The sequence below is a fragment of the Falco naumanni genome, chromosome Z (assembly GCF_017639655.2).
Source record: "Falco naumanni isolate bFalNau1 chromosome Z, bFalNau1.pat, whole genome shotgun sequence".
NCBI lineage: Eukaryota > Metazoa > Chordata > Aves > Falconiformes > Falconidae > Falco > Falco naumanni.
In genome coordinates this window covers 25,914,828-25,941,611 of record NC_054080.1, presented here as the reverse complement: position 1 = coordinate 25,941,611, position 26,784 = coordinate 25,914,828, and the positions used below count along the sequence as shown (strand labels likewise).

Below are 26,784 nucleotides of genomic sequence, written 5' to 3'. Positions count from 1 at the left end.
TTCAATTTATTTAGCTTCATAAGAAGAATGTACGCTGCAGTCCAGAAATAGTTAGCAGTAGGGACCTTTCAGTTCAGAAGAGACAACAGACACCTCTAACTTGATGGCAGATGAATTTATACTGGATATAAAGTGATTTTAATAGTGCAAATTATTATTACAACAACTATGTGGATTGCAGTGGATTTCTCATCGCTGGAAATAAATATCTAAAAATGTATTGCTTCTCTAAAGGATGGGGAACCCTAGTGTAAATTCAGGATGAAAGTAGTAGTTTCATCTATATTTATTACAACATATTTGTGATAGATTGAAAAGAGAATGGCAAAGTAGATGTTCGCTTGCATCGTCTAGTAGCTTTGAAGATTTTCTAGATTTGCTTCATGTGTTTATGCCTTTGAACAAATAATTCTGTTGAGGAATTTTCATGGGGTTTTTTTAGGTTTATGGAACAAATAATGTATTTTAAATCATGTGTATTTTGAAATGGTTATTTTTCTCTGTAGTATTGTACTCTTGCTAAGCCAAAAGCAAGCACTGGAAGAACTTAAGCAAACAGTTCAGCAATTAAGATGCTCAGAGGCAAAATTTGCAGCCCAGAAAGAACTACTGCAACAAAAGGTCCAAGAGAATGATGGGAAGGAGCCACCACCTGTAGTGAACTACGAAGAAGATGCTAGATCAGTGACTTCTATGGTAAGTTTTACACCTGTTTTACTGAATTGTGCAGCCTTGCTGTTGTACTTTAGTCCTGACATCAGTCTCAAGGATAGTCATGGGGATGACTGAAGTGAATAAACTTCACTTTGCATTTGTGGAGACTTGTTTAGAAAAACAGTTCAGTTATGTGATGTTTTTTGAAGTTGCTATAACTTGTGACACCCTTTGTATGTCTGTGGACTTGGTTTGGTATTTTGTACACTTGATGCTTAGATTCTTGTTAAACTTTTCTATCATCAATAGTGTAAACCCTTAAATAGATTTAGTAAACATAACTGAGTAGTAGAAATTGGTAATTTCATTGGCTGTGTTGAAGAAATACAGTGACACTTGTAGACAGGAAACTAACAGTAAAAGGTGTTGGAATCACTGCACGTGTAATTGAGAATGTACTGTATTTACATTTTTCTTTAAACAGAAACAAACGCACATTTCTTTGCAACTTACTTTTAAATGTTTACATGCTCTTAATAATCACAAGGAACTTTTTGTGCTGTGATGAGACCCCCATGTACTTTAATTTGCTAAGATTTTGTGTGACTTCCTTTTCTCAGTGCAGCTATGTTTAGAGATAGTAGGCGACATGAAAAAGCCAATAAGCAGTACCTGTTTACTAAAGGGACAAGCAGTAATGTTTGCTTTTAAGGATTAATTTGACATATACAAGATGCTTGTGACTTTTTTCTGTAGAGGTTTAGCTTGCCATTTCTTTTGAACTGCAGAGCGGTAGCTCAGTAAAATGATAATGAAATTGTTGTTTCTGAGAGGAATGTTTTTGTTTTCTCTATGTGTGCAACCAAGTTTGGTTTTTTCTTCCGTTCCCATTCTATAGTTATACTTAATTGTCAGTATTCTCTTGCTTCCACTACTACTCGTAGACTCACAGACTCATAAAATAGTTTGGGTTGGAAGGGACCTTTAAAGGTCATCTGGTCCAACCCCTTGGCAACAACTGGTTAATATTTACAAGGCACTAGTGGGTGGTTGCAATATTCACTGGTACAAAACATTATTTTACAAATCTTGTATGCTTGTCATGATCTAGGAGGCGTTGATAAAGCACAAAAAGATGGAGGAGAAAGGAAGGATCAGGGTAATGGTTGAGAAAGTTTGGAATCTTTTGGGGGTAGGCTATCTTGTTAGTTATTTAATGTAATATCCTGTAGTAGTGCTAGTGAATATAGTCTGTAAGTGTTAGTTGAGGTGATGAGTCTTATCAAGAGAATGGCATTCTTCTCCCTCTGTTCAAGGTTGCTACAGTCTGTCTGCTGGTGTCCAAATCTCTGTTTCAGTGGGTGAAAGAAAATAATCCTTGCATATATGTACAGTACACAGTGAAGAATTCTGACTTCTTAATTTTTTTGGAGTAAAATTTATCTATGAAAGCTTATCTTCTTTTTTTTTTTTTCTTTTCTGGAGGAGGTACATACTGAGATTTCTAGAGTATTGCATCTATGTTGCATATATTAAATGTGTTGAGAGTAAGAAAAATGTTGCTATTTTGGCGTCTGAGGATTTTGTCTTATAAGCAGTATGCAGCATAAAAAATAATGTGATTTAAAGGCTGGCTAATTTTACTTGTTTAAGTTATTTAAGACAGGCAAATACCACTTAAGTTATGTTTAACTTATGAAGTTGATACTGTGTGCTAGTAAAATTGACTAAAAAGCAGTAGATACAATGCAGTATAAATTAAAACTTTTTCAGATTGCTGTTCTTTGAGAGGACAGTCTTGACTTCATCTCAGGATGAAAATATAATACACTGATGGGCTGTTTGTATAAATAAGCATCCTGTTGATTTTTATAATAGGATTTTTTTTAAGTAAAACTCCTTAAAATTATACAGTTGCTAAATGATCAGGAATGAAATGTTCTTACTGCTGATTGCTCATCCTGGTGTCATTCAAGAGGATCATTTTTTCTTCAGCTATAAATCTATTTAGGTTTCTCCTATTTATCTTTAATAATGTAATCTAAATATTGTCTGATACTACATCTGAATGTGGTTATTCATCCTTCTTCAGAAATCCATAGTAAACACTTGTTTTACAAATTCTTTTCCTAAGAATGACAAAATCATAATTGACTTGTGTTGTGAGCATGCATATGAAGTAAATTTTCATGTGTTCAGTCACAAGTAGATTTTTTTTTAATTTAAAATAAAAAATATGATGTAAAAACAACTTTATAAAGTTTCATGTCTCTCAAGTATTTATATGTTATCATATAAATATAGCCAATTTCATAGTGGAATAGTTTGCAAATTCTTTTGTTTTCCATCTCTTAACATTATGTAACATCACAATAGAATACTAAAAAAGAATTGAATTCTGGAATGCTGTTTGATGTATTTCTATAGACAGTGTTATGTTGTGTGTGTTATAACTTCCTTTGTTTCTTTGTTCATTTTTGCCTCTGTTAACTGTAGGAAGTTTCATATTTTGTTAGCGTCTTCAGTATTGTTTGGTTCAGCCAATATATTTTATTGTTTGTAGAATGTTAGCTGTGTGTTGGTGTCCATGTACACATTTTAAGAAAAAAGGAAATTGCTGCATGATTCTGTTTTATTCAGTCATGATATCATAGCAAGTAGTTAAAATAATTCCATTTTTGGCTATTTCTGAACCTTGTTTTTAACAATTTTAGCATCATATGTGGAAAAACAAAGCATATTTTTTGTTTCTAGCATTTATAACTTCCTACTGAAATACCCATGCAAGGCAGAGATAATTTTGATGCTAAAGGTGCTACAAGTTTAAAATAATGCCTTTGAGCCCCTTAGTGTTACGCATTTATGATACTATCTACAATGTAATTGAGAGAATCATAGTTCACTTCTTCTATACTTACATTAAAGTAAGGAGGCACAAGGAAACAAGAAACTAGTTGTTCCTTGTAAACAGCTGGGTTTTTTTCCTGAAATGTTTTAGTATCCAAATTATTATATATTATGTCACTTTGTGAAAATTAGCCAGTAACTGGAAGCTTGAACTAATTCTTCACTGCTTAGGTGTTCAGTCAATGGATGTATGGCCTGCCATTTGTCCTGAGATACATGTGGTATTCTTGCTATTAATGTGATTCATGGAGCATGGCAATAGTCCAACATAATTAAAACAGAAACAACAACAACAAAGCTTTTATATGTCTAATGATCTGATTAGAAATAACAACATCGGGGATATTTGGAATATTGCAGTACCAGTTAAACATTTACTCAGGGAATTAAGTACAATGGTGGTAGTTTTCATTTCATACTAAGACTTCAAGTTTACAGTACCAGTATTGACTTGAAAATTGTGACAGAATTGTTGCAGCATGCTTAAGCCTGGCAATAGATACAGTTAGTATAAAATAGTAATTAATTTTGTTTAGCAATAATACAGTGAAATATGTATGCCACTTTAACATATTTTCTCCTGTTTCCTTACATGGTAAAAACAAATACTACAAAGGTGCAAACCCATTATTTTTAAGAATATGTATTTAAAACTATATTTTTTTCTCACTACAGAAATATTTCATACAGACTTATTTTGCGTACTACAGCATTATACTGGAACCACTGATAAAACAGACTTAGTATGCAGGCTGTGCAACACTTGAAAGACTTGTCAGCAGGTGGAGCTCAGTGCCAGAAGATTAGTTATCACTGAATAATCAAAATTTTTCATTTTTACATATGTTTAAAAAAGGCATGTGAGACACAGAAATGTGGGGGGAAAAATGTGTGCTGTCATTTATTGGACATCAGAATAATATGAAATGATTGTTTTGTTTTGATTTGATTTTTTTGAGGATTTTTTTTGCAAATAATGAAATGCAACTGTAAGGTAGAGAGACCCTAATGCATGTCTTCAACAGCATGTAAACCAAGTAAAAGAGCTGTGCAGCTGTACGGCCCATGGAGCAACAGTACAAAGTCACTGTTCTTTCTCTATATGCTCCTTCAAGGACTTCCAGTTTCGCTGGGTTGTCAGGGTGGAAGGCACTGGCGTGCAGGTGAATCAAGAAGGAAACCATAATATCTCTGGTAACGTGAACTGGTGAAAGGTGTACAAGGCAGAAGGAAGCTAAAGCATCGTAATACCATTATACAGTCAGTGGAGAGTAGTGCTATGCTTAAAACAGTACACAGAGGGGTGACAGAAAATGGATATTAGTAAGAGATATTACATTTCTGAATTCTGGTTTTATCTGTTGTAGCAGAATTTCCCGAAAGGGAAAAAAAAAACAAACAAACCACAAAAGTTCAGTGGATATCTAATTGATTTTGCTATTTGTCATTCTTCCTTAAAAGCCGTCAGAGATCCTGTTCTCAGTGATTACTTTAAAAGTGAGATAAGCCAGCTTTTGTGGTAATTGTGGTAGAGATTGTGGTAATCGTGGTAAAGAAAAAAAAAGCTAAAAAGCTTTCAGTGGTTATGGAAGGAAAAATCATGCATAAAACAGTGCTAAAGTGCCAGTTTCGCTTTTGTAAATAATTCTAAAAGTGCCTTTTTATTTTCCTAATGTGAATGCTTTATATTTCCACTCCTGCTTCCTAGAATCCATGATTCAGTGCTCCTTCTAGTATTGTGATCAAGAAACCAATAGTTTTGCCTTTCTCTGCAGGTTTGGGTTTGAGGCGAATGTTTTCAGGATTATCACTAAAATGATAATTGACTAATTTAACCAATTTGTATGTTTTGAATTTTTTGAAGTCAGTTACATAGATATGAAAGAGCATTTATAGGACTTGGTTATGTGATTAAAGATGCTTCATTAAATGCATTTTAGATGATGTATCGTAAGTCCCTGAAACATAATCTGCTGAGAAATGTGCCCACAGTCTAGGGGGTTTCCTTTTCCCATACTGTCTCAGGTTATATAGGATCCTTTTGTTCGAACAAATGCAGGGAAACAGCTTCTGTGACAGCCCATTGCAGCCGTAGCAGAAAGCTTGATGGTAGAGATAAAATTCGTTGGTTTTTTTTCTTACTGACTCAGAGGAATTGAGGCATTCCTATGCTTTGTAGTGCATCGCCAGACAGCTCCCTTGTTTATCTGTCTGTGTAAGTAATTCTCTACTAATTTATGGCTCATGACATTTATAAAAAAATAAGATTATATGAGGACATATATTAGGAAGTGGTGGGAGAGCACTTCACAGTTATTTGATTTATATATTTATAAACCTTGTAGACTTCCACTGTACTATTTCAAGATTTTAAGTTTCTTATGAATAAAAACCGGACCGAAGTAAGTCAGTACAGCATTGGTATCCTTGCTGATTCTCTTACTTTTGTCCCAGTGGAGGAGACACTGCCAATGCAGTCATGTTGTAGAATTTGTGGCTATTAATTCATAAAAGACTTGGAAATAACCAGTTGTATTTGTTGGATGCTTGGACAGGTGAAGCTCAACCAAGTGATCTTTGCTTTGGGCCACTTTCCAAGCTTGCTGGCTGGGACCTGTTTTTCCGGCTTACAGCCAGAACTTGACATGGAGCAAAAATACTCAAATGTCAGATGCTTCTAGGAAGTGTGGAGGAACTGTGCTCTTGCTCTCAGAGTGTGTATGTTCTACCTTTTGTTCCTCCTCTTTGTAAATCCTCCTTGCCTGACAGACATGTTCCAGAGGAAGAACAGTCCAAAAGAAGATACTAAGGTGACAGGCAGATAAACTCAGTCATATTTTGTCCCATGTAGTTATTACTGACTGGTCCAGAATTTACAAGATGGGAGGTCAATGAAACTGTCAAGCCTCTTTCCAGTGAACATGCCTAGAAACTTTTCAAGTGAAAGATTAACTTGACAGTAATATTTTCATAGATTAAGGTTTAGAAACTATGTATTTCTTAAGGTATAGCATATTATCTATCAAAAAGTGTTGAGCTGTAACCTAGTTTTGGGAAAGACAAAATTAGAAGTGTGAGTGAACTTTAAGAAGAACTGAGGGAGGTGGCTTGTTCAGAGTAAACAAAACTCCAAGTATTTTAAGTGCAGAATTGGTTTACCCTCTCTGTATGAATGAGAGTATATGTTCTTAAGATAAGTACTTATACTTCTTTTGAACTGCCAAAAATATTTCAAGAACTTTCAGTTTTCCTTGGGGAAGAAGACTTCATCATAGTAGTGTTGCAGCATTGCATACCCACTGGGGACTTGTTATTTCAGTGAAAATCTTCTCTGTGAATTAGGAAAGCTTTACCCAGAAGTTTCCCTTTGAACAGAAATCATATACTGGTAACCACTGTATGTTTCAGGATGTGGTGGAATGTCTCTGTGCTGGGAGGATGGTAGTAATTCTCTGCCAGAATTAACACCATTGGCTTCTTGCATCGTTTTCGTAGCAATGGGACTGAATTAGTGTGATTATTAACTTCTCATAGCTTCTAGGCAACACACAGTAAATAATGTGATAGAATTTGGCTGCTTTAAATCATCTCTCTCCTTTTTTTGTTTTTTAAGTGGCTAGTTAAAAATACTCTTGTTCTTAAAGGCAATTATTACGCTTCCAAAAGTCTTAAAATCTACTATAAAATATTTCTTTGAATTAGAATTTATGGGTTTAATCTAGTGCCACTGGTGGTTTATTGCCAGTTTTGCAGTGTATGATTTTATGGTTTGGTTTGTAGCTTCTGCTCTTTTTTGCTGTGGGGAAGCTCTTACCTGGTACAGATTGAGAAAGCAGGATGGCAATCTAATCCATTTTTTGGAGCACTACCTTTAAGATACAGACCGGATATTTTTTTTGTTCTCCATTTTATTTTATACTGTCAGTGATCTTTAACAGTGGTGTAAATGAAATAGCATGTTTTAGATATCACTGATACTTTTTTTTCTTTGGGTCGTCCTGCAGTAAGATAGATGCAAAACATTTCTGGTTAACTTGGGAACCAGGTGCCTGAGTATCAGCATGAATGCCATTTTTAGGTTGCTTAGGGTATCCTGCCTGACATCAAGCTGTGACTCATTTCTGCCAGTCCCATGTAGATGTGTTGGATAACCTAAGCCATAAATTATACTAGATATCAATACCCAAACATGTGAAGCCCACTTTGCAAGAGACACTTTGAAGTTCTTGGCTCAAAGAAGTCTTTAATGGTAGGGAAAGCTGAAGTCCCATGTGAGAGGTGATAGGAATTGTAATCCAGTAAAAAAAAAATACAGGATTGCTTATCTCAACTTCTTTTTAGGGAGGTACAGAATCAGTCTGCAAGAAACTTACCTTTATTTGGCTGATGTGTCAGGGTCGTATGAGAAAGGCAATGACTTTTGCATGAACATAACAGTAGATATCCAGGAGTTTCTGAAACTAATGTTCTCATCCTAAGAAGAAAGAAAGCCTGGAGGATCACAGCCAAGATGCATGGAAATGTGTCATTCTTGAGAAATGATTGAAGGCCTTTTCTTTTGGAGCAGTATTGAACTGTGATGAATTACTTATAATCAAACAACATTCCAGATCTGGAAGATTGTATGGTCAAAAGCAGGTTTGTTTTCTGGAATTACTGCAAATTTTTTCCGCAAAGTAATTTTTTTAATTATTTTTTTTTCCAAGCTTCTTAATTGCAGAAAGCAAGAGTTCATTGTTTGGAAAGTAGGTTATAGTTTTGTACAACTAATTAAAAAAAATTAAAAAATCCCAAATTCAGGATAGAGTAGATAAGAATGACTTGCCTGCCTCTAAGTTTTGTTGGTGTCACTCAGTGCCTTTAATAAAAAACATTTGTTTTTTAATAAAAAACATTATAAATATATCTATTTTTATATACATGTATATAAAAGTAAAAAACATTAATAAAACACATTTGCTGAAAAAATCAAAAACCCCGAAGATACGTCCTTTTCCAGGTTGTATGATAATTCTCTTGGCTGGAGAGAAAGAAGAGAAGGTTGTTCTGGGGAAAAAAAGTTCAAATATTACATCTGTGAGATGCTGAATTTAGATCACCTCTTTACCAGGTGGTCCTCACTGGTCCTTTGGTTCCTAATCAGCATTTACTTGAGCAAGTATAGTTCTTGGTCAAATAATTACTTTTCTATTAGCCATTTTAGGGAGTTATTAAAACCATTTGGAACAGGTATTTCGTTTGACTTACTAACATTTGGCAGCTTTCTTAAGTTTCATAAACATGACATTTTGAGAGAAATGAAATTACAGGTATTTCCTGTCTCAGCATATCATAGGAACTCGTGAGACGTGAATCAAATTATGGGGAGAAAGTCTCCTCAGTTTCTTTCTTTGAGATTTGATTGCACTTTATAATCTCCTTGCACAGGCAGTACTCGGAGATACGATAGGAAATGAGTTGTAAATGTTGTTGGGGTGCAGTGAGGGCCAGCTGCTCAAAGAGGAGGAGTGATCCAGGAGATGAGGGTGACCCAAGGCTGGGCAGTGCCCTCACTGATGTGGTACTATCCTGCGGGGTCTGAGCACAGTGGCAGAGCCAAATGTTAATAGGGTCCATGGGCAGCTCCAGAGGCAGCAGAGCAGTGAATCAGGTTCAGAGTCCAACTAGGAGTCCAGTCAGGAGCAAAAGGAAAAGGGGTCAGAGACAGGGCTGGAGTCAAGGTGATAATGTGGGTCCGAAGTCTGTCCAGGACACAGAAGCAAACACTGGGCTGGAGAAAGCTACAATGTACGTATAAAGGATCCATATAGGAGGCAGGGCCAGATACAAAGCTGGAGATGGGGTACCCACGGTACAGCTTAGGCCAGGACTCAGTCCCAGGGCTGGACTGTAATGGGGCTAGTGGGCACATGGGCAGGGGTGCTGTGAGTCTCCAGGTGAGGCTGGTCAGGGCTACTGAAGCCTATTGGTGCCCTCAGGACCCTCACATTAATATTTGATAGAAGCTTACTTGCTTACCAAATTAAATTACTTGCTCTAATTAGTTGCTCTGTAGGTTCGTTAAATGGGAAGGTGAAAAAATGGAGCCAACTTGACAATTTCGAGATGATTCTGCTGTTTTACAGGTTGTCAGTGTCAGTGTAATTCTATGAGAGAGAGTGTTTCCATCGGGCTAGGGCCTTGCCTTTATTAACGCATGTTGCCACGGTGATGCGTTGGGTGCTAAATCAAAGCATAAATAATATAATGAATAAAAATACAGGATACAAGTGATACAGTTTGAGAATTTAAAGAATTAGGAACTATATCTGCAAATTGCTTATTTATAGATCATGACTTCATGTACCAAGATGAAATAAAATCACTCAATGTTTGGGTTTGTATGTAATACAAACGTCTGTCATTCCCCTGTTAAGTTAAATTAACTTAGTTTAGCCAAAACTTTGTGACAATGCAGACTTTCACAATGGCTAACATAACTGAAATTATCTCAGTCTGGAAACCTGCGTTTGGCATTTACTTACTGACTGATAAAGATGAAAACAAAGAACTGTAGGTAGGAGGGAGAAAGGGAAACTTGAATATATTGGGGAGGGGGGCTAAAATGAGGTACTTGATAGCATTGACCGTTTTTGTGTTGTGGTAATGTGAAGTTTTCATCCTCTCTGCTAGCAGCTCAGTAGAGCAGTTGAACTTGGTAATTGTTATACTGAATTCATTCTGAGTGAGCAGAGAATGTCGCAGTGCAGAAGCTGATGTGACTGAGCAAACATTACACTGAGGTGACCATACCATTGTACTAAAACAGGATGTGAATTTTGTATTACTTTTAAGCAATGGAAGATATATTCAGAGAGTTCTGAAAAAAAAAAAAAAAAGTTAAACAAGTAACTTTTGGGTTAAAACCTCCAAAGTTTTAGGTACGCAAGTCTTTCATCAGTCTAAAGAAGAAGCCCCAATCCTCAAGGAGAACGAAGGTTTAGAACAGCTGAAATAAATTCAGATTTCTTGTGTTAACTATTTTGCTGTAAAAGTTAGCTGCTGTTATAGTGTAAGAGGGGGATGTTATCTCTAGTGGGGGGACAAAAAGAGAAATCTGCAGGTGGGAATTGTGAGTATTTCCTACCTAATAGGATCTCATTACAGTGTAATTGTGCTTGTTTTAGTGATCATTGATGTGAGTTCCAGGCTACAGTAATATGAGGCACGTACATAAGTACCATTAATGGAGGGATGATTTGTCTTCAGGTAATTTTTGTATGGGGCAGTGAAGTAGCTTTTTGAAAAATGTAATTGTTTTCTTCTGTGGCTGTTCTGGCTGGGGAAACATCCGTTTTAAGGTCCTTAATGCAGTTTGCAGAGCTGTGCCGAGAGCCCTTGTGGTAATGTCTGAAGTTGTGGTTGTGTATTAGAGGATTTTGGCCCACTTCAGATGCTTGCTGCTTTTGTGTGATTGATCTGTTCAAGTCTGTTTGATTTATATATATGTCGTTCATAAATCAACATTGTTTAGATGGATCATTGTATCTACAACTTGATCTTTATGTTGAAGAGTCTCAGGAACAGTGCGATAATGAAATGTAGCTTTATAATATGTAAGAAAAAATAGTGAGGAAATAACCACTTTCAGCCAAGATGGCTGAAGTATCATTTTAGGTACTTTCCTCAGCATACTTATGAAGAAGTTGATGCATCGAGTCATATATAACTATACCCATAATCTGTGGAAATTATTAATTCTTTTTGGGGGGATTGCAAAAGAAGTTTATTCTGTAACAGAGGACACTGACCTTTGATTTTACAAGCAGCTTGAGAATGCTTAATAGGTACTACTGATGAATTTTGAGGAGAGATCCCTTTCTTGGAGAGTCCCCTTTTAATGAGTAATGACTGAAACACATGAAAAGACACCTTCTGTTTACCACTAAGCATAACAACTCAGAGTATTTTTGTAATTCTGCAGGAGAAATGCTACCTGCTTTATTTCAGCTCATGGTGCTAGATGCAATTTATGAACTTCACCTTGGCTAGGATTGAAATGTGTACTCTCTGGTACCATTACTGAGACTTGCACACTGAGTCTTTCCTCCTTGATGTCTCTATTTCCAGAATAGTCTTGTTCATTTTTATTAGATACACAGCTGTGGTCTGAGGCATGACATGAGTTCAGTAGACCATAGGCTTTACTCAGAGTAGAATTTGAACACTGCCTATTTATCGGATTTGCATTTTTGTTCTTCTGTTGTTTAAATTGGCAGATACTTGTGGTGGTGTTTACTTAATGTGTGATAATTTCTTAACACTATGTTGGTTTGCTGTCTCCCTTAAAAGTAATGGGTATTTGTGTATTGTACATGTCTGATCTGAACAGAAATACTAATATATTTCCAGTAGTTATGACTTATGTATTATTTATAGAAATAAAAGCTTAATTTTAGATTGGCACCCTACAAAGATTACTCATTAAGCCTACATCAGATATGCTGCTAAAGTTGTGTGTTGCAGCTGTCACGAAGTTGTTCTATCATTTTATTTATTAACGTGCAAGCTGATTCTGTTAGTAAACTGATGCAGGGATCTGTGAAAACCAAAACCAAACTTCACATCCTGACTGTGCTAGCTGTCAAACAGAAATACCTGATCAAATTTGGATCTAGTTGTACTACAAAACCTTTTCTGATTATGAAAGGATCAGTTTTATTCTTTAATACAGCTAATTTAAATGTGGGTGCGGGTAAGATCCTGTTGTGTCCAATCTGACTGAAGCTGTTCAGGTTTTAACTCCATGAAGCTTTGTTTTGCTGTGATAAAACAAATGCATCCTTTCACGATAAGATTTTCAGAACAGAATACAATCTCCAGTCCATATTTAATAATGCTATTTATTGAGGGAAGAAAAAGGCTTTATAGCCTGTCAGATCACATAACGTGTAATGCTATTTTATGTCTCTTGACGTAGCATTTGCCAAGGTGGCATCATTAAAGCCAGTCGTTGAGTCAATTAGAGCCAGTCAATGAGACATAAGAGGGATCTTCATTACTGTATACCAGTTTTTGGGTGACAGTATAGAGGAGGCAGAATCCAACAAACATTACCTTAAACTGGTCAGAACAGTAATAATAGACTTACAGACAATGCATCTTGTCATGTAGTGGGTGGCTGGGGAGACTGGATTCTTCATGGGCCTCTAGGAACTTCCTTTGAGGTTAGGGGGAAACTTAGGGGTTCCCCCCCCAGCCTGATGGAGTACTGTCTTCTGTAGGTTGGCATGGACCTCTGCCAAAGTTGGGTTGCTAGTCCCTGCCTCCAGGCTGCGAGTCTGCAGCTATGGACTTTTTAGTTCTTGGTGTCTTGTGAACACAGGAAGGATTTACGGTTACTTGTGGATTTCAAGGTCATGCAATGTAGCGAGGATGTTCTTGTTCTCTGTTTGTTCCTTCCCCTTAGCAGCTGTTGGCTCTTCAGACTATAGCTGCTTCAGTACCTCTAATTGTTTTCCAGGGACCTGACTTTATTGGTCTTAAATGATGAAAATTTGGATTCCACCACTAGATTTGTCAGACACATTTCTTTAGCAGACATTACAGTGTGTATCTGTGACTAAAAAGCAACCAAATCTGAACTACAGCTTTTTGAATATATATTTAATGAGATCTGGAAAGATTATGTCATTCCTTCAGTTACTGAGTAATGCATTCTAATTAAAGTAATTTACCAGTATACGAAGCATCGTCGCTAACAGCATGCTGTATTCAGTTCCTGCTATGTTTATAAATCCTGTATTTGGATATCTTTTGGGCTGCATAAGTCCCAGTTGGCACAGTACTCTGCCTTGTTGGCTGATGCACAGACTACTTGCTCCCATAGCTTCAGTTTTCTCTTTATGCAGCTGGTACATCACCTGAGTAGTTGCTTCAGTTGTCTATCCATGTCTTCTTCTTTGGATAAAAAATGCTGACCTTGAAAGAGATGCAGTCCTCCTTAGAAAATCTTCTTTTGAAGGGAACCTTTGCTTGAGTTGATGACAGGTGAAACTTTGTTTTAGTATTTCTAGCAGGCAAGCCCCAAACTGTCCATTTTATTGACTGCTTACCTTTGGTCTGTATTCCCTGTATTTTTCTGGAACATCTTTTGACTAGCCTCCATGGCAGCAATAATTCACCTGCTTGTAGCTCGTAACTGATTTTTCTCTTTGCTGCCTGCTGATTCCCTCTCTACAAACTGCCAGATGGATTTGCTGTATGAGGTCATCTTTCTTCAGGATTCTGATGCCATTGTAATCAGTGGGACCAGAGGAAATTTGCCTGTGCAGATCAGGAAAAAGGGATGAAAAGGGGGATTCTTGTTCAATTTAGTCATCAATGACCTGGATGAAGGAACTGATGCAAAACCGGGAGGAGCACCTGATGCACCAGAGGCTGCGCTGCCATTCAGGGAGACCTGGTCAGGAGAGCTGGGGCAGAGGGACCTCATGGAGCTCAACAAAGGCAAGTGCAGGGTCCTGCCCCTGGGGAGGGACAGCCCCAGGCACCAGCACAGGCTGGGGTGACCTGCTGGAAGGCAGCTCTGCGGAGAAGGACCTGGGAGTGCTGGTGGGCAGCAAGGTGCCCGTGGGCCAGCAGTGTGCCCTGGTGGCCACGAAGGCCGGTGGGATCCTGGGGGGCATCAGGAGCAGCGTGGCCAGCAGGCCGAGGGAGGTGATCCTGCCCCTCTGCTCTGCCCTGGTGGGGCACATCTGGAGTGCTGTGTCCAGTGCTGGGCTCCCCAGTTCAGGAGACAGGGAACTACTGGAGAGGGCCCAGCGGAGGGCTACGAAGGTGATGAGGGGACTGGAGCATCTCCCTGATGAGGAGAGGCTGAGGGAGCTGGGCTGTTTGGCCTGGAGCAGAGCAGACTGAGAGGGGATCTTACCAGTGCACACAAACACCTTAAGGGTGGGCGTCAGGGGGACGGGGCCAGGCTCTTTTCAGTGGTGCCCAGCGACAGGACAAGGGGCAACGGGCACAAACTGCAACACAAGAAGTTCCTTCTGAAGTATAAAGAATAACAGAGCCCTGGAACAGGCTGCCCAGAGAGATTGTGGAGTCTCAATCTCCAGAGACATTGAAAAGCCAGCTGGATGTGATCCTGTGCTACCTGCTCCAGGTGAACCTGCTTTAGCAGGGGGTTAGACTGGATGGTGTCCAGAGGTCTCTTCTAACCCTAATGATTCTATGATTCTGTGAAAACAGTTAATGGCTTATGACTTACTGAAATGTGGCTTTGCTTCCTATCTGGAATTTTAAAATAACCAGAACACCGGTATTTCCTCGTAATGAGAAAAGGGGAACTGTTTGTTTCTCGGTCTGTAGGTTATGTAAGTATACACAGAATTCTTGCAAACCTATTGCTGTTACTTTAAGTATGTGGTTAGTAAATATAATTTCCAGTTCCAGGTGGCATTCTTTGGCACGTACACTGCTCTCCAGGGATTTACCAGCATGCTTGCAGTACCTGTGGGTGATCTTCATAATTTTCTTACTTTAGCTACTGGCCATTTGTAGAGACTATTAGGAATTGAGGGTTTTTGACCATTTTGTGCAACACCTTTTATGTTCAACAGTCTGGATCCTCACATAAAAATGCCTGAAAGTTGTATTTATATCTGCTTAATCTGCTGAGTTCATTGTGATGCACTGTGTGCATAGTTTAGTACTTCAGCCACCTGCACTGTAAAATTGTTCATGCCTCATGCAAAATGTAGTCTAGGAGTTCTTCACCTGTGGCTTTGTGTTATTAGCCCATGTAACTGTCTTTTACAAAATTTTACCTGTGTTAGAAGTGCCCTGTTTTGATGGCTCTCTTGAACATAGGTCAGCAGGGATGAATGACTCTACCTCTTTTATTAGGTCAGTGTTTGTAATGAAGTTCTGTTAGTCCTTAAGTAACATTGATCAGTTTGAAGAGTTAGATGTTAACTTATTTAAAAGTTAGCTATGTATTGGTCACCTAAGACTCTACCGTTCAATTAAGGAAGTGCTATTATGGAATATTGTCATTTGTTAACAAGTGTCAAAACTACTGTCTGCCTTTGTACCTTTTGTGGAAAAATGAATATGTGAGAACTCTGGAATTGTCTACACTAATGTCCATCTTCAATGGAGGAAAACTGATCTGTTGTTTTATCACAATTTAGTCAAATAGAGATGAATTTTCTAAATAACAGTAATGCAGCAGAACATATGTATGTATTTAAAAGAAATAAATTTCTTCTGTTACCTTAGAAATAATTTTATTTCTAGCTCAGTTTTTTTTTTTTTTAACTTGAAATGGGGATGTCAGGGTCAATTTTTGTGTGTGTGTGTGCATGTATATAACCAGTTTTGAAACATATTCCACATTGAAGACCTCATTGTTTCAAATGACAGTTGTAGTGTTGGTCTTGATTATAACTCCGTGGTAGCAGTTCTAGTGTTACTGTATTTCTCTGTTCTTCTGTAGAATTTGAGTCATACACACCTGAAACTATTTCAGCTGGATGTATACAGTAAAAAGTATATAAAGTAAAAATGTATTAAAGTGAAAATTTATAAAGTACAGAATAAAACTAGCCTCTTTGCATCAAAAATACAGCTAAGAATTGTTAACTTTGAATAATTTGTTGATACACTTATATTTCTAGCTAATAATGCGTGTACTTTCCATCTGACAAATTTTAATGTTTAGATGATGGAAATACAAAATTTCCTCATGGTCAATTTGCTTTGCATGTTTTGTGATCTCTTAAAATTTTTTCTCTATCATATTTTGAGCTATATGTTGTTTTTAAATTTATAGTAATAGTCTTGAAATTTTAAGTCACATTCATGAAATCTCACTGATTCACTGATTGCTTATTCTGATGTTGTTAGTATGTGTAACTGCCAAACCATAAACGCTGGTTTGTAGACTAAAAATTGTATTTGGCTTAGGAAGATGAAAATGTTTGGAAACAAGGAGAGTATTTGAAGAAATGTAATACATTCCCATTCATTTGTATACTTCTGCCTCTCATTTATTTTGGCTGTGGTTCAGTTTTGGTCACTTTTTGCCTGTAACAGTGGCAGTAGCTCATTCACTGCTCTTTGGCTTGTGATTCTTAATTTTCTCAAGCAGCAGCAATGCCTTAACGTTGAGCAAGATGTCCTGGCAAATGGTGAGTTTGACTGGCAGCTAGTTCATCATCGTATATTTTTGGATGGGAGCTGCCAGAGGATGTGAGAAGATGTAGGTTTTCTTGCTTTTGTGAACATGAGGTATTGCAGTACAGCTAGAAGCACTTGGTTATGTCTGGTTTGCACTTGGTTATGTCTGGTTTATGTTCTCTCATTGCAACCTCATGAGCATATGCAGAATTATAGCAAGAGAGCCCTTTTGTGTATGTTCGGGGATCTCTTACTGTGATGTGGCAATGACAACCAAGGAGAAGAAGGATCATGTTATGACCAGGTACTTCCCTTTCAGCTATAGCAGGTGCTGTACAGACTGAAATTTGATCAGTTTTGATTACTTGAAACTATTAAAGTGATAGTGTAAGAATTAGTAAAGTATTTGTACATTAATAACAAAATTATTGATTAGTAACAGTTCTTGAAATCAGTTAAAACAATTAATATCTGAACATTTACAAACCAGCTTGGGGCTTTTGTGGGACAGAAGTCTTAATTTTCCCTGTTACATGTTTCCCCAGTTACATAAGGTAATGGCATTTAAACTTTTTTATTAATTCTAAATTTGGCTCTAAGCTTTCAGAGGTCTGAATAAGTTTGTTAAATTTCCTTTACTGAAATCAATTCTCCTTTATTTGGCATCATTGTGCAATCAGTGGATGGAGGTGTATTGGGATTTAGTGGTGTACAAATACATTCACTAAGCAAAGTGGGAGTTCCTTACTGAATTTCAGGGGCCTCTCTATCTGCCTTGCAAAAGCCTTTGTCTGGCTAGTTTTTCCTCCAACAAAACCAGCTATTGGATAGGATCTCAGTGCCTCAGGTTAGGTGCCATACGTTTTCTTAGTTAGGTGCAGTCATCTTCTCTAGAGCACAGTTGACATTCTTGATGATAATTAGGTGAAATCAAATTCCCATCTTTTTAAAAAATAAAAGGGCTGTTTAGTATATAATAATTAAAATGTGCCATGTCTCTGGAAACATTATTGGTAGCCCCCATTAAGAGGTTCTCTACTTCCTTAAAGACCTCTTAATACATATTTGTGTGTTTGGCAGATTTGACCAATAATGTCAAAGATTAAGGTGACATTTCCTTGACAGTTTATATGTAGCTTGAGAAATTGGTCCTCTGAAACTAATTAAACAGAAAACGTAGTGCAGACAACCTAACTGTACATCCTGTTCTGATAGTCATTCAAAAAGAAAGAAAAGGGTCAATCATAGTATTCATGCCCCTGTTTTAGAATCAACTTATTTACACAGGATGGTTACTGACATCTGAGGCTTTACTAAGTAAAATCTGCCAAAGGCTTTCAGGTTTTTGTCTCCAAATAATGCTCTTATTGTTGTTTCTGTAAACAAATAAAAAAAATTACTGTCTGGCCTGTGTTGCACCTTCATGATTCTGGTATGTAAGTAATCATAGGCATATAAGTAATCACAAGAGCAGAAATAAATTATGCACATTATTTCTCACAGTTGGGCTTTTTTAATATTAGTATCATATTGTGTAATTGCATTCCTGCAGACCAGGTTGTAGTAACAGTGCTTGATTTCACATATAACAGTAGCGAACCCTGACTTGCCACTCAAAATAAGGTATAAGTTCTGAAGATATCGGGTCACTATTTACTTAGAGATCAACACCAAAAAATACACTAGAAATTTTCAGAAAAGGAACAGACAATAGAGAAGAAAAAATTAATCACTGTTATGATGTAAATTGTAAATCATAAATTGATGTGCACCTGCTTCCCAAATGCCATAGGACTGCAGGATAATTTAAATTGGAAGAGATCTCAGGGAGGCCATCTGGTCCCACTTCTTGCTTGGAGAAGGGTCATCTTTGATACTATTATCAGGCTGCACAACACCTTGTTGCAGTTGAGGTTCTAGCAGCACCAGTGACGGAAATCTCTCTTGGCAGCCTGTTTCAATATTTGATAAACATCCTCATTGTGATTTTTTTTTTTTTTTCAGTATCTAACTGTAATTATTCTTGATGGAAATTGGCTGTTGCTGCTTGTCCTTTGCTGTGTACCACTGAGAAGAGTCTGGCTCCACGTAACCACTTTTATTTTCAGCTCCCTGAATTACAAAATTGATGTAGGAGAATTCAGAAAGGCAAAATAATGCTCAGATACGTGGAAGAGCTTCTGTAAAATTAGTGAATAAGTAGGTTGGGCTTTTTAGACTTGAAAAAGCAGACTGAGTGGGAATGTGATGAAGATATATGTAATGCCTTGGATATTGGGTGGTGTGGAGAAAGTAAATAGGAAATAATGGTTGTTCGCTGTCTTCAGAAGCAAGAAGTAGGGGCCATAAAATAACCACAACAGACAGATGATTCAAAGCAAGCAGACAAATGTGTTCTTCAAAAACATGTAATTATGTTTTGCAACTGGTTGCTACAGCAATGGATTGTACTAGTTTATATAGATTCAGGAAGCAGCTAAAAAAATATGTGGAAGGAAAATCCTTCCATGACTGCTGCATGTAGAAATATCATATCTTAGACTAAGGCAGGCCTTATACAGCAGATCTTATACACCAGATCTTCAGAGGACAAAGATACTCTCTGAAGAATTATCATTCTCCCTTTCTTACAGGCCATTAGGCCACTGGCATGGCCTGGGTTATATCTTTGGTCTGAGAAAATATAGCTATTCTTAAATTTCACACCAGTAAGTCTTGTTTTTCAGGCTACCCTCTGCCATTCAGAAGGTGGAACATTAATTTACATCCACTGTAGTGTTTTACCATTTGTGTACATCAATTATGCATCATTTCTGCTGCTTTGGAAGGTGTTACTTGTGTTTAAAACAGAAAATGTTATCTTACAAAAATGATTTTTAAATAGCTGTTTTGTTCAGTTGGTTTCGCTGTGTACTTAAGATATTTTTATTAACTTTGGCTGTTTTGATTTTAATTACTATGTTACATCTTCATGGCTCTGCACGGTGCTGCTTCCAATTATAGGTAATCTACAATAGCAAACTAAGAAAATGCATATTATAATTCGTGAGAATGTCCTCTGAACATAGATGATCTACTGAGCGCAAGTAATCAGCTCATATTCAGCCAGCAACTCATTCTGTGTGTGAGTGCCATGTTAACAGTTTCAAATAGCCTCTTTTGTTTGGTAAAAATAGTACATTTATCTTGTTTTCTACGTGTGGTCTTTCTGAAATACCCAGATCTGTCATGGATCGGGAGGGGAGAAAAAAAAAAAAAAGCCTTTTGAGGTATGTCATTAGTCTTACTTCTGAAATCAAATCATAGACTTCATGGACATCCAGCATGTTCTGCTGTATGTTCAGGTTTTGATATACGTCAGCATTTACATCTCCTTTAATATGTGCTAAAACCTGTAGAACGGACATACAGATGCTTTGTGGTTATTATATCCACTCATCAATAGCCAGGCCAGAGTTACTATCATAGTCATAGTCTTTAAGTTTATTGTGTTTTTTGAGTCTTCTCCTAAACAACTTTTAATCTCCACTGCTAGAGTGACCAATGCAGAGGATCATTTTCAGAAAATTAATTTTTCTAAAGTGTCTTTGAAGAATTTTTGCTTATAAACTCTGTTCTCATGCCAGACATCTATAGCCTTCTAAAAGCAAAAATTTTCTTTGTTCTCCCCATTATCTAAATTTGACGCCTTAAGTTGAATGTTGTTATGGCACCTTTTTCATCAGGGAAATGGTATTTTCAAACTAGAAATGAAGCTAGCATTCACTTGACGAAAAGGAGAGCATCTTAACTACTCTGGCCGATACTGTCTGGTATGTCTTTGTTATCTGTAAGTTCATTGAACATATCATTTGCAGTAACTCCCAGGAATTCCTCCCTTCTGGTTTTATCTTAGAGCTCTTGTACCATACTGAAGTTGTTTTCATCAGAATCTCTGAGGATTCTCAGAATACTCAGAAACAGTACTATCATGCTGATCTTACAGGTATTACTGTTTATGTTCGTCTAATTAAAATTTCCTTTTATTCTGAAAGTTTTTTCTCTTTCAGTTGAAAAGTCGTCATCTTATGTCCTCTAAATTTCCTGTGAAGGTTCTTTAATTTTATGTGCAAGCCCCAATTCAACTTCTGTACCCATGCTTATGGTTTGTATCTGATTCATTAGGTTGTCAAGTATTGGCCTATTTATACCACCCATAGGTACATGTCTGGGTAGTGTTTTTAGCAGTATTCAGTATATGCGTATTGTCCATTATCCCTCTTATTGGTAATCTTCCACCTTTTGATCAGTAGAGTTGGTGTTACTATTTGCCTGTTCTTCAGAAGCATTAGTTGTGCTTTATCTGTATCTTGGATCTCTCTTCAGCTTCTTATCTCCTTGCTTTTCTAAAAGGAGTATATATTATTTTTCTTTTGTAATAACATTTAATATATATTTTTCTGCATTTATACAGCTAAAATGCTTTTCTGGACTTTTACATTATGCAGGTCAATTTGAACAAAATATTTTGCCCTGTTGCTTTGTTTTTGCTTACATTCATTCAAAAGACCATTGTGAATATGATTCTTATGGCTTGTCATTTTGATTTTTTCACACTTCTGGGTGCGTTGTGTTTTTTCATGCACTCTTAAGATCTGCCGTGATTTTGCCCAGTGATAGAACTCTGTGTATGTCTGGCAAAAGGAGGATTTTTGTCCACAAGACCATAACAGTTGTAGTGCATGACCAAAGAGGATAAATTCTAATGGAAAATCCACTAAAATAGACAGGACCTCATGTTGCACAAGATCCCCCAGTGTGAACACACAAAACCAGAAGCTCGGCTCTCTAGTATATATAAAGACGCACCTGAGGAAATCCTCAAGCAAAATAGGGAGCGCTTCACGTGCATTTTTCAACTGGCCTGAATCATGTGCTGCTTTTTGGCTTCTTATGCTTTAATTTTTTCCCTCTGCATCTTGTCAGAAGAGAAGAATGGAAGAGGGCCAGAGTGGTTGTTTTCTGCTGAGACATTTCTTGAAAAGAGCTGAGGTAATTGTTTTGACTATTAAGAAGGAAAAAGAGAAGTGGAACCAGAGTGGCTGGCTGAGGTGTATACAACTGGGAAGAGGGTTTTGACATTCCTTGTTTCGTAGCAGAAGAAGTGTAACACTGCTGTGTCAAAACCCAGTTGCTAGCAGAATATGACAGAACACTCTTAACCTGATTGTTACAAGCGGTTGCTGTCAATCAGTTTCTCAATAAGAGTTATTTGTCTTAGTAAATCCTTTCTATATTGTTTGGAAATAAAAGCAGTAGTGCTTTGCATGATATGCCAAAGAGGAGCATGATAAAAAAGTCCCACCCATAAAACAGCTGTTTGTGTTCTGTGTAGAAGTTCATCAGTCTTGCAACATTCCAGGATAAGCAGTTTGATTTTCAACAGTTTTTCTAGGGGTACTTGTCCACTGGATAGAAAATTCATGACTTGCCAGTTCCAGGGCTGGTGGAGATTCATTTTAATTTATTCTGGGCAGTGATTAGAAATATGGCTAGTCCTAAAAGAATAGTATCAGTCAATGCACTTTTAATAATTCCTTTCATGATGTGTTCTCATGCCACAGGTACATTTAAACACAGTCAAAGAAACAGATCAAAATTGTTCTCTAATGGCAGTATATATTTTCATACATATCTAGCTTCTTATGGTAAATGGTAATTTCTTCTGCAGTAATTCTGTCGTTGCATAAAATACTATGGCACACAGATTAGTTCTCTTTTGAATGCATTCGGTATAGTAGAAAATAAAGGAAGTGACAAATTATACTACTATTTTGCTAGTATCTCTGAAAGTAATTCATTTAAACCAAAATGAAACTGAATCAGCCAATACATTTTAGTCGCTGCATCGTGTATGCTAGCAGGCATATTACTCCAGAATGTTCTCTACAGCATCCCTGATGCAGAACTCCTAATTCTTTTCCAGTGTCCTTCTCAAATGTGTTAGTCAAATAGTAACATGTCTTACAAGTTTTGTCTGAAGCGTTTTGTGGTGACTACATAGCCAGCATGGTTGTGCTTGTTGGTCAGAAGTCTGATATTTGTTGGAATGAGTATGGTGGGGATTTATAATGAACTTTTCTTCCTGAGGACACAGAGTTTCTGCTCTCTGTTAGCCTCCTTCTGAAACTTTAAATAACCTAAATCCCGAGATAATCCTTTCATCTACTAAATCCTTTGCTAAGGGATTCAAAATTTAATGTGGCTAGGGTGGAGATTATTGAAAAATAGCTCTGATGTGTGTTTCTTTTTATTTTGGAAAGCAGGCTTCCATTAACACCACGACTTATTAAGTAATAAGACTGTACACAGACACACATATATATGTATAAAAATGTAGATGGGCCAAGCTGGTTTCTATTCTTACACTAGTTTAGGAAAAAAAATATACCTAATATATAAGAAAAAAGCTCTTCACAGTGGTGAATACATACTCCCAGTGAAAACTGGTTTCCTGCAAGATCTAATGGGTCCTTCTAAGGTGAAACACAGCTGGGCAATGACAAAAAAAACCCCCAACAGAACAGTAAAAAACCAACTTCGCTGCTACTCAGTTTTATTCAGGTTGCCCTAAAAATACTTGGAGTAAAACTCGTTACAGGCTACAGTTGTGTTTGTCATGTGGTTGATAATGCCTGTTGTGCAGACAAATTATGAGTCTTCATTGCTGTAAGCTATAGAATCATTTCAGTATGTCAGGGGGAAGGTGCTGTGAAAATACTGAACAGTGCTTGTAAATGCATTGCAGTTTGAGTAGGGCATGTGCTACATTTTGAACGAAGCCAAAGTTTATCTGTTACATCTGCATTTTAATGCTTATTCTACGTAATGCAGCTATTAACCTTTATATATCATTCAGTGGTGCCTATCAGAGTCCTCTGGTGTTCCCATCCATGAGTCTTCCTGGTATTTTGAGTCAAAAAAACCCCTCTCTTGTTAAAAACGTTTTTTGATAAGGAGCAACTAAGTGACTGTAGAACCTTACTTGTAGTTTGATGTTGTCATTAAATAAATGTGCTATTAATGTAAACTAGAAAGAAAACTTCTGAATTTGTTTAGGGGAAGTGTAGTGGAATTCATGCGTCTTTTGGTCATTTATTTTTTCCTGTCATAGAAGTATACATTTAGTTGCAGGTAAACCTCATGGATCATTTCTGAAGAGATGTGTGAAATGAGCAGATTATTCCACACCCAGCATGCAAGCAAAATTAGACTCTGTACCCCCCTATTGCTAATGAGATTTTATTTTGTTTGTTTGTTGGTTTGGTTTGGGTTTGTCCCGCCAGTTCAATTCATCAGTATTATAAAAACAAAAATCAGGACTCAGCACAGAGTTTTTTATTACAAGACAATTAGTTGGCATACAATATTACTTGAGTCTGGTAAAAGGAATGAAAATATATTGATGGATAAGTGGGCACATAGTTAATGAGTATTTCGGTGAGTAATACATTCCTTATTAGTGTTTTGACTGTTTGACTGGTTTTTGCACTTCTTTTTCACAGCATACAAATTATTGCACATCACAGAATTTTGCTACCAAAAAAATACATTTATTTTACTACATCCTGTAAACTAAACTATTTTGGAGTATTTTCAAACACTGGTATTATATTCTGTATACAGAATGAATAGATTTTGTTGCTTATTCGAAAGTCCTAGGCTAAACGAAGCTGCATTATCAGATTTTCAGTTTTTCAGTCAAGGGTGTATTTCCAAAACTTGGAAGTGTTTTTCTGTTGTAACACTAGCAAACAGTTGTAGTCTGTCTCCATTATAATTTTCTTACAGTTTAGGTAACCTATAGCTAGTTAGAATGAGGTTGTTAATATCTGGTCTCTTCTTCAGGTTTAATTACATTGCAAATACTCATTAAAATATATTGGCTGTTTTGGAGGGTGGCTTATGAACAATAACTGTCAGTGTGTAAAATAGATTTTTGTACTTTTCTGAAAGATTCTCTGATACTGATTTGGAGAGCTGATTAAGAAATACATAGTCTTTGGACTAAATCAAGTTATAGGGACTTGGAATTTACAAAGAAATACACAGTCTTTGGACTAAATCACGTTATAGGCACTTGGAATTTACATTGAGTTATGCTGAACAAGAGTCACTTAAAGGCTGTTTCAGTATTCCGATTAGAGCTCTCTTCTTACAGAATCTAAAAACTAGGCAGTGGCTGCGCCTGTGGTTTGCAGTTGTGCCAGAAACCAAATGGTTCCTGTAACTTGCATTGATTGGTACTAATACTTACAAGTAGTGTATTGTTAGAGAAGAACATGTTAATAAAAGGAAAAAACCCACCCCATATATTAAGGATGATGTACATACGTATTTTTGTTTTACTGCGTGGGCTTTATATCTTTATATGGTTTCAAATCCATGTCCTTTTAAAACAATAGGTATTTCAGGAGAACTGAAAGTTATGTCCTTTGTTTTTAGGGTACAAAAGAGTTTATGTACTATTTATACTTAACAATAGTGATACTTAAAATAATTGCACAAAATATTTAAGGAATTACAGAATTTGTCAGCAGTTTAATTTATGTGACTTAGCTTAATCCCACTGATGTTGACACTTACTAGTATGTATCATTAGAGGCTCAGTCCTTATCTTTTATTTAAATAAAATCTATGTCTATATTCCACATTCTCTAATAATTCAGTTATCGTACCACTTTGCTTGCTTTCACTGGAGATGCCACTTTTTTCTCCTAGGACAAGAAGGACAAAGTCTCAAGATTTGACACTATACGTCATTCCATAGCTGGAATTATAAGGTCTCCAAAATCCATGTTGGGGTCATCATCGGTAAGTAGTATAAATAACACAGTGTTGTACTACATTTTGTTATTTTTACAGTTTAAGTAGGATCTTTTTTTCTGAAGCATCATGCATTTCCATCTACATAGACAAAAATTACATTAAAATAATGTTACAAAACCACTTTTCTGATTGATCAGCAGACATGATAACATCGTGGCTCATTTTTAATTTTTCATTCCAAACTATGTTACTATTAGGAAACTTCTGTGGAAATTGGTGTAAACCTGCGTGCAGGTACATGCTAGGTAGTATTGCTGAAGCCTTGGAATATGTTTGGGAGAAGTAAGATTGGTATTGGGTCATTTGAGGCAGACGGTAAAAGCTGGGTCACCCGTGTACTCTTGATAACGTATCAAATAAGCTTCAAAGTCAAAATTTATAATCCAATAAATTTTTAGTTTTGCTTTGCATTCTGATTTAGCACTTTATTCTGTGTTAGAAAAACTAACCGTGCATATACATCTTAAACTTGTTTCACAGATTAGTGGTTGGCTGTTAATGTGGTCAGCTGCTCAGCTTTTGCCTGGTGACAATTATATAACCGTGCTTATTACTAAATGTATAAACTGATACTTATTACCTGTCAACAAAGTATACGAAGTGATGATTGCAGATGTTTTATGAAATAATAGTAATAACATACATGCATACATAAATAAAAAAATATATTTTTTTAAATACACCAATACAAAAAGGGATCTCAGAGCAGAGTAGGAAAATGATCAGTATTGATCCTCTGAAAATGAAATGTTAACTACCTATTTTCATATTATGTATTTTAAGTATATTGAAACTTTGAAAGTGGAGGCTGTCCTGGATTAAATGTGGTGCTATTTTGAAAATACCATTTCGTATTTAATTGGCAAGAAAAGCTGAATTTTGTGTGTAATTACAGAAAAAAGATTTTTTTTTCTATGTCATTTGAAGAAAGTTGTCTAGAAACCATGTACTTCTAAAAGCAACCAGTTTAACTGTTACTTACGTGTTGGCACTTAAATGATTCACCTGCTCTCGGAATGGGAAGGCAGAAGCTAATACAGGGAAGAAGTATAGCTGGAAGAGAAAACAGCAAGGCTGGGGATTCAGGTGGCTTCTCTTGGACAAAACGTAAGCCAGTTTTCTATAATACCAAGAGACCTGCATTTAATCAAATGAGGAGAGGAAACACAAGGAAAGGGATAACTTTCTTGT

General features: G+C 36.7%; 1 protein-coding gene across 6 annotated transcripts in view; it reads left to right on the top strand.

Annotated features, from left to right (window-relative positions):
* Positions 1–26,784, top strand: part of FER (FER tyrosine kinase) — a 192,746-nt gene that overhangs the window by 57,966 nt on the left and 107,996 nt on the right. For all 6 annotated transcript variants that reach the window (XM_040579568.1, XM_040579569.1, XM_040579570.1 and 3 more), the window contains 2 exons: positions 507–696; positions 25,486–25,578. In XM_040579568.1, the coding sequence (XP_040435502.1) occupies positions 507–696; positions 25,486–25,578 (283 nt within the window). The remainder of the gene's footprint in view (positions 1–506; positions 697–25,485; positions 25,579–26,784) is intronic.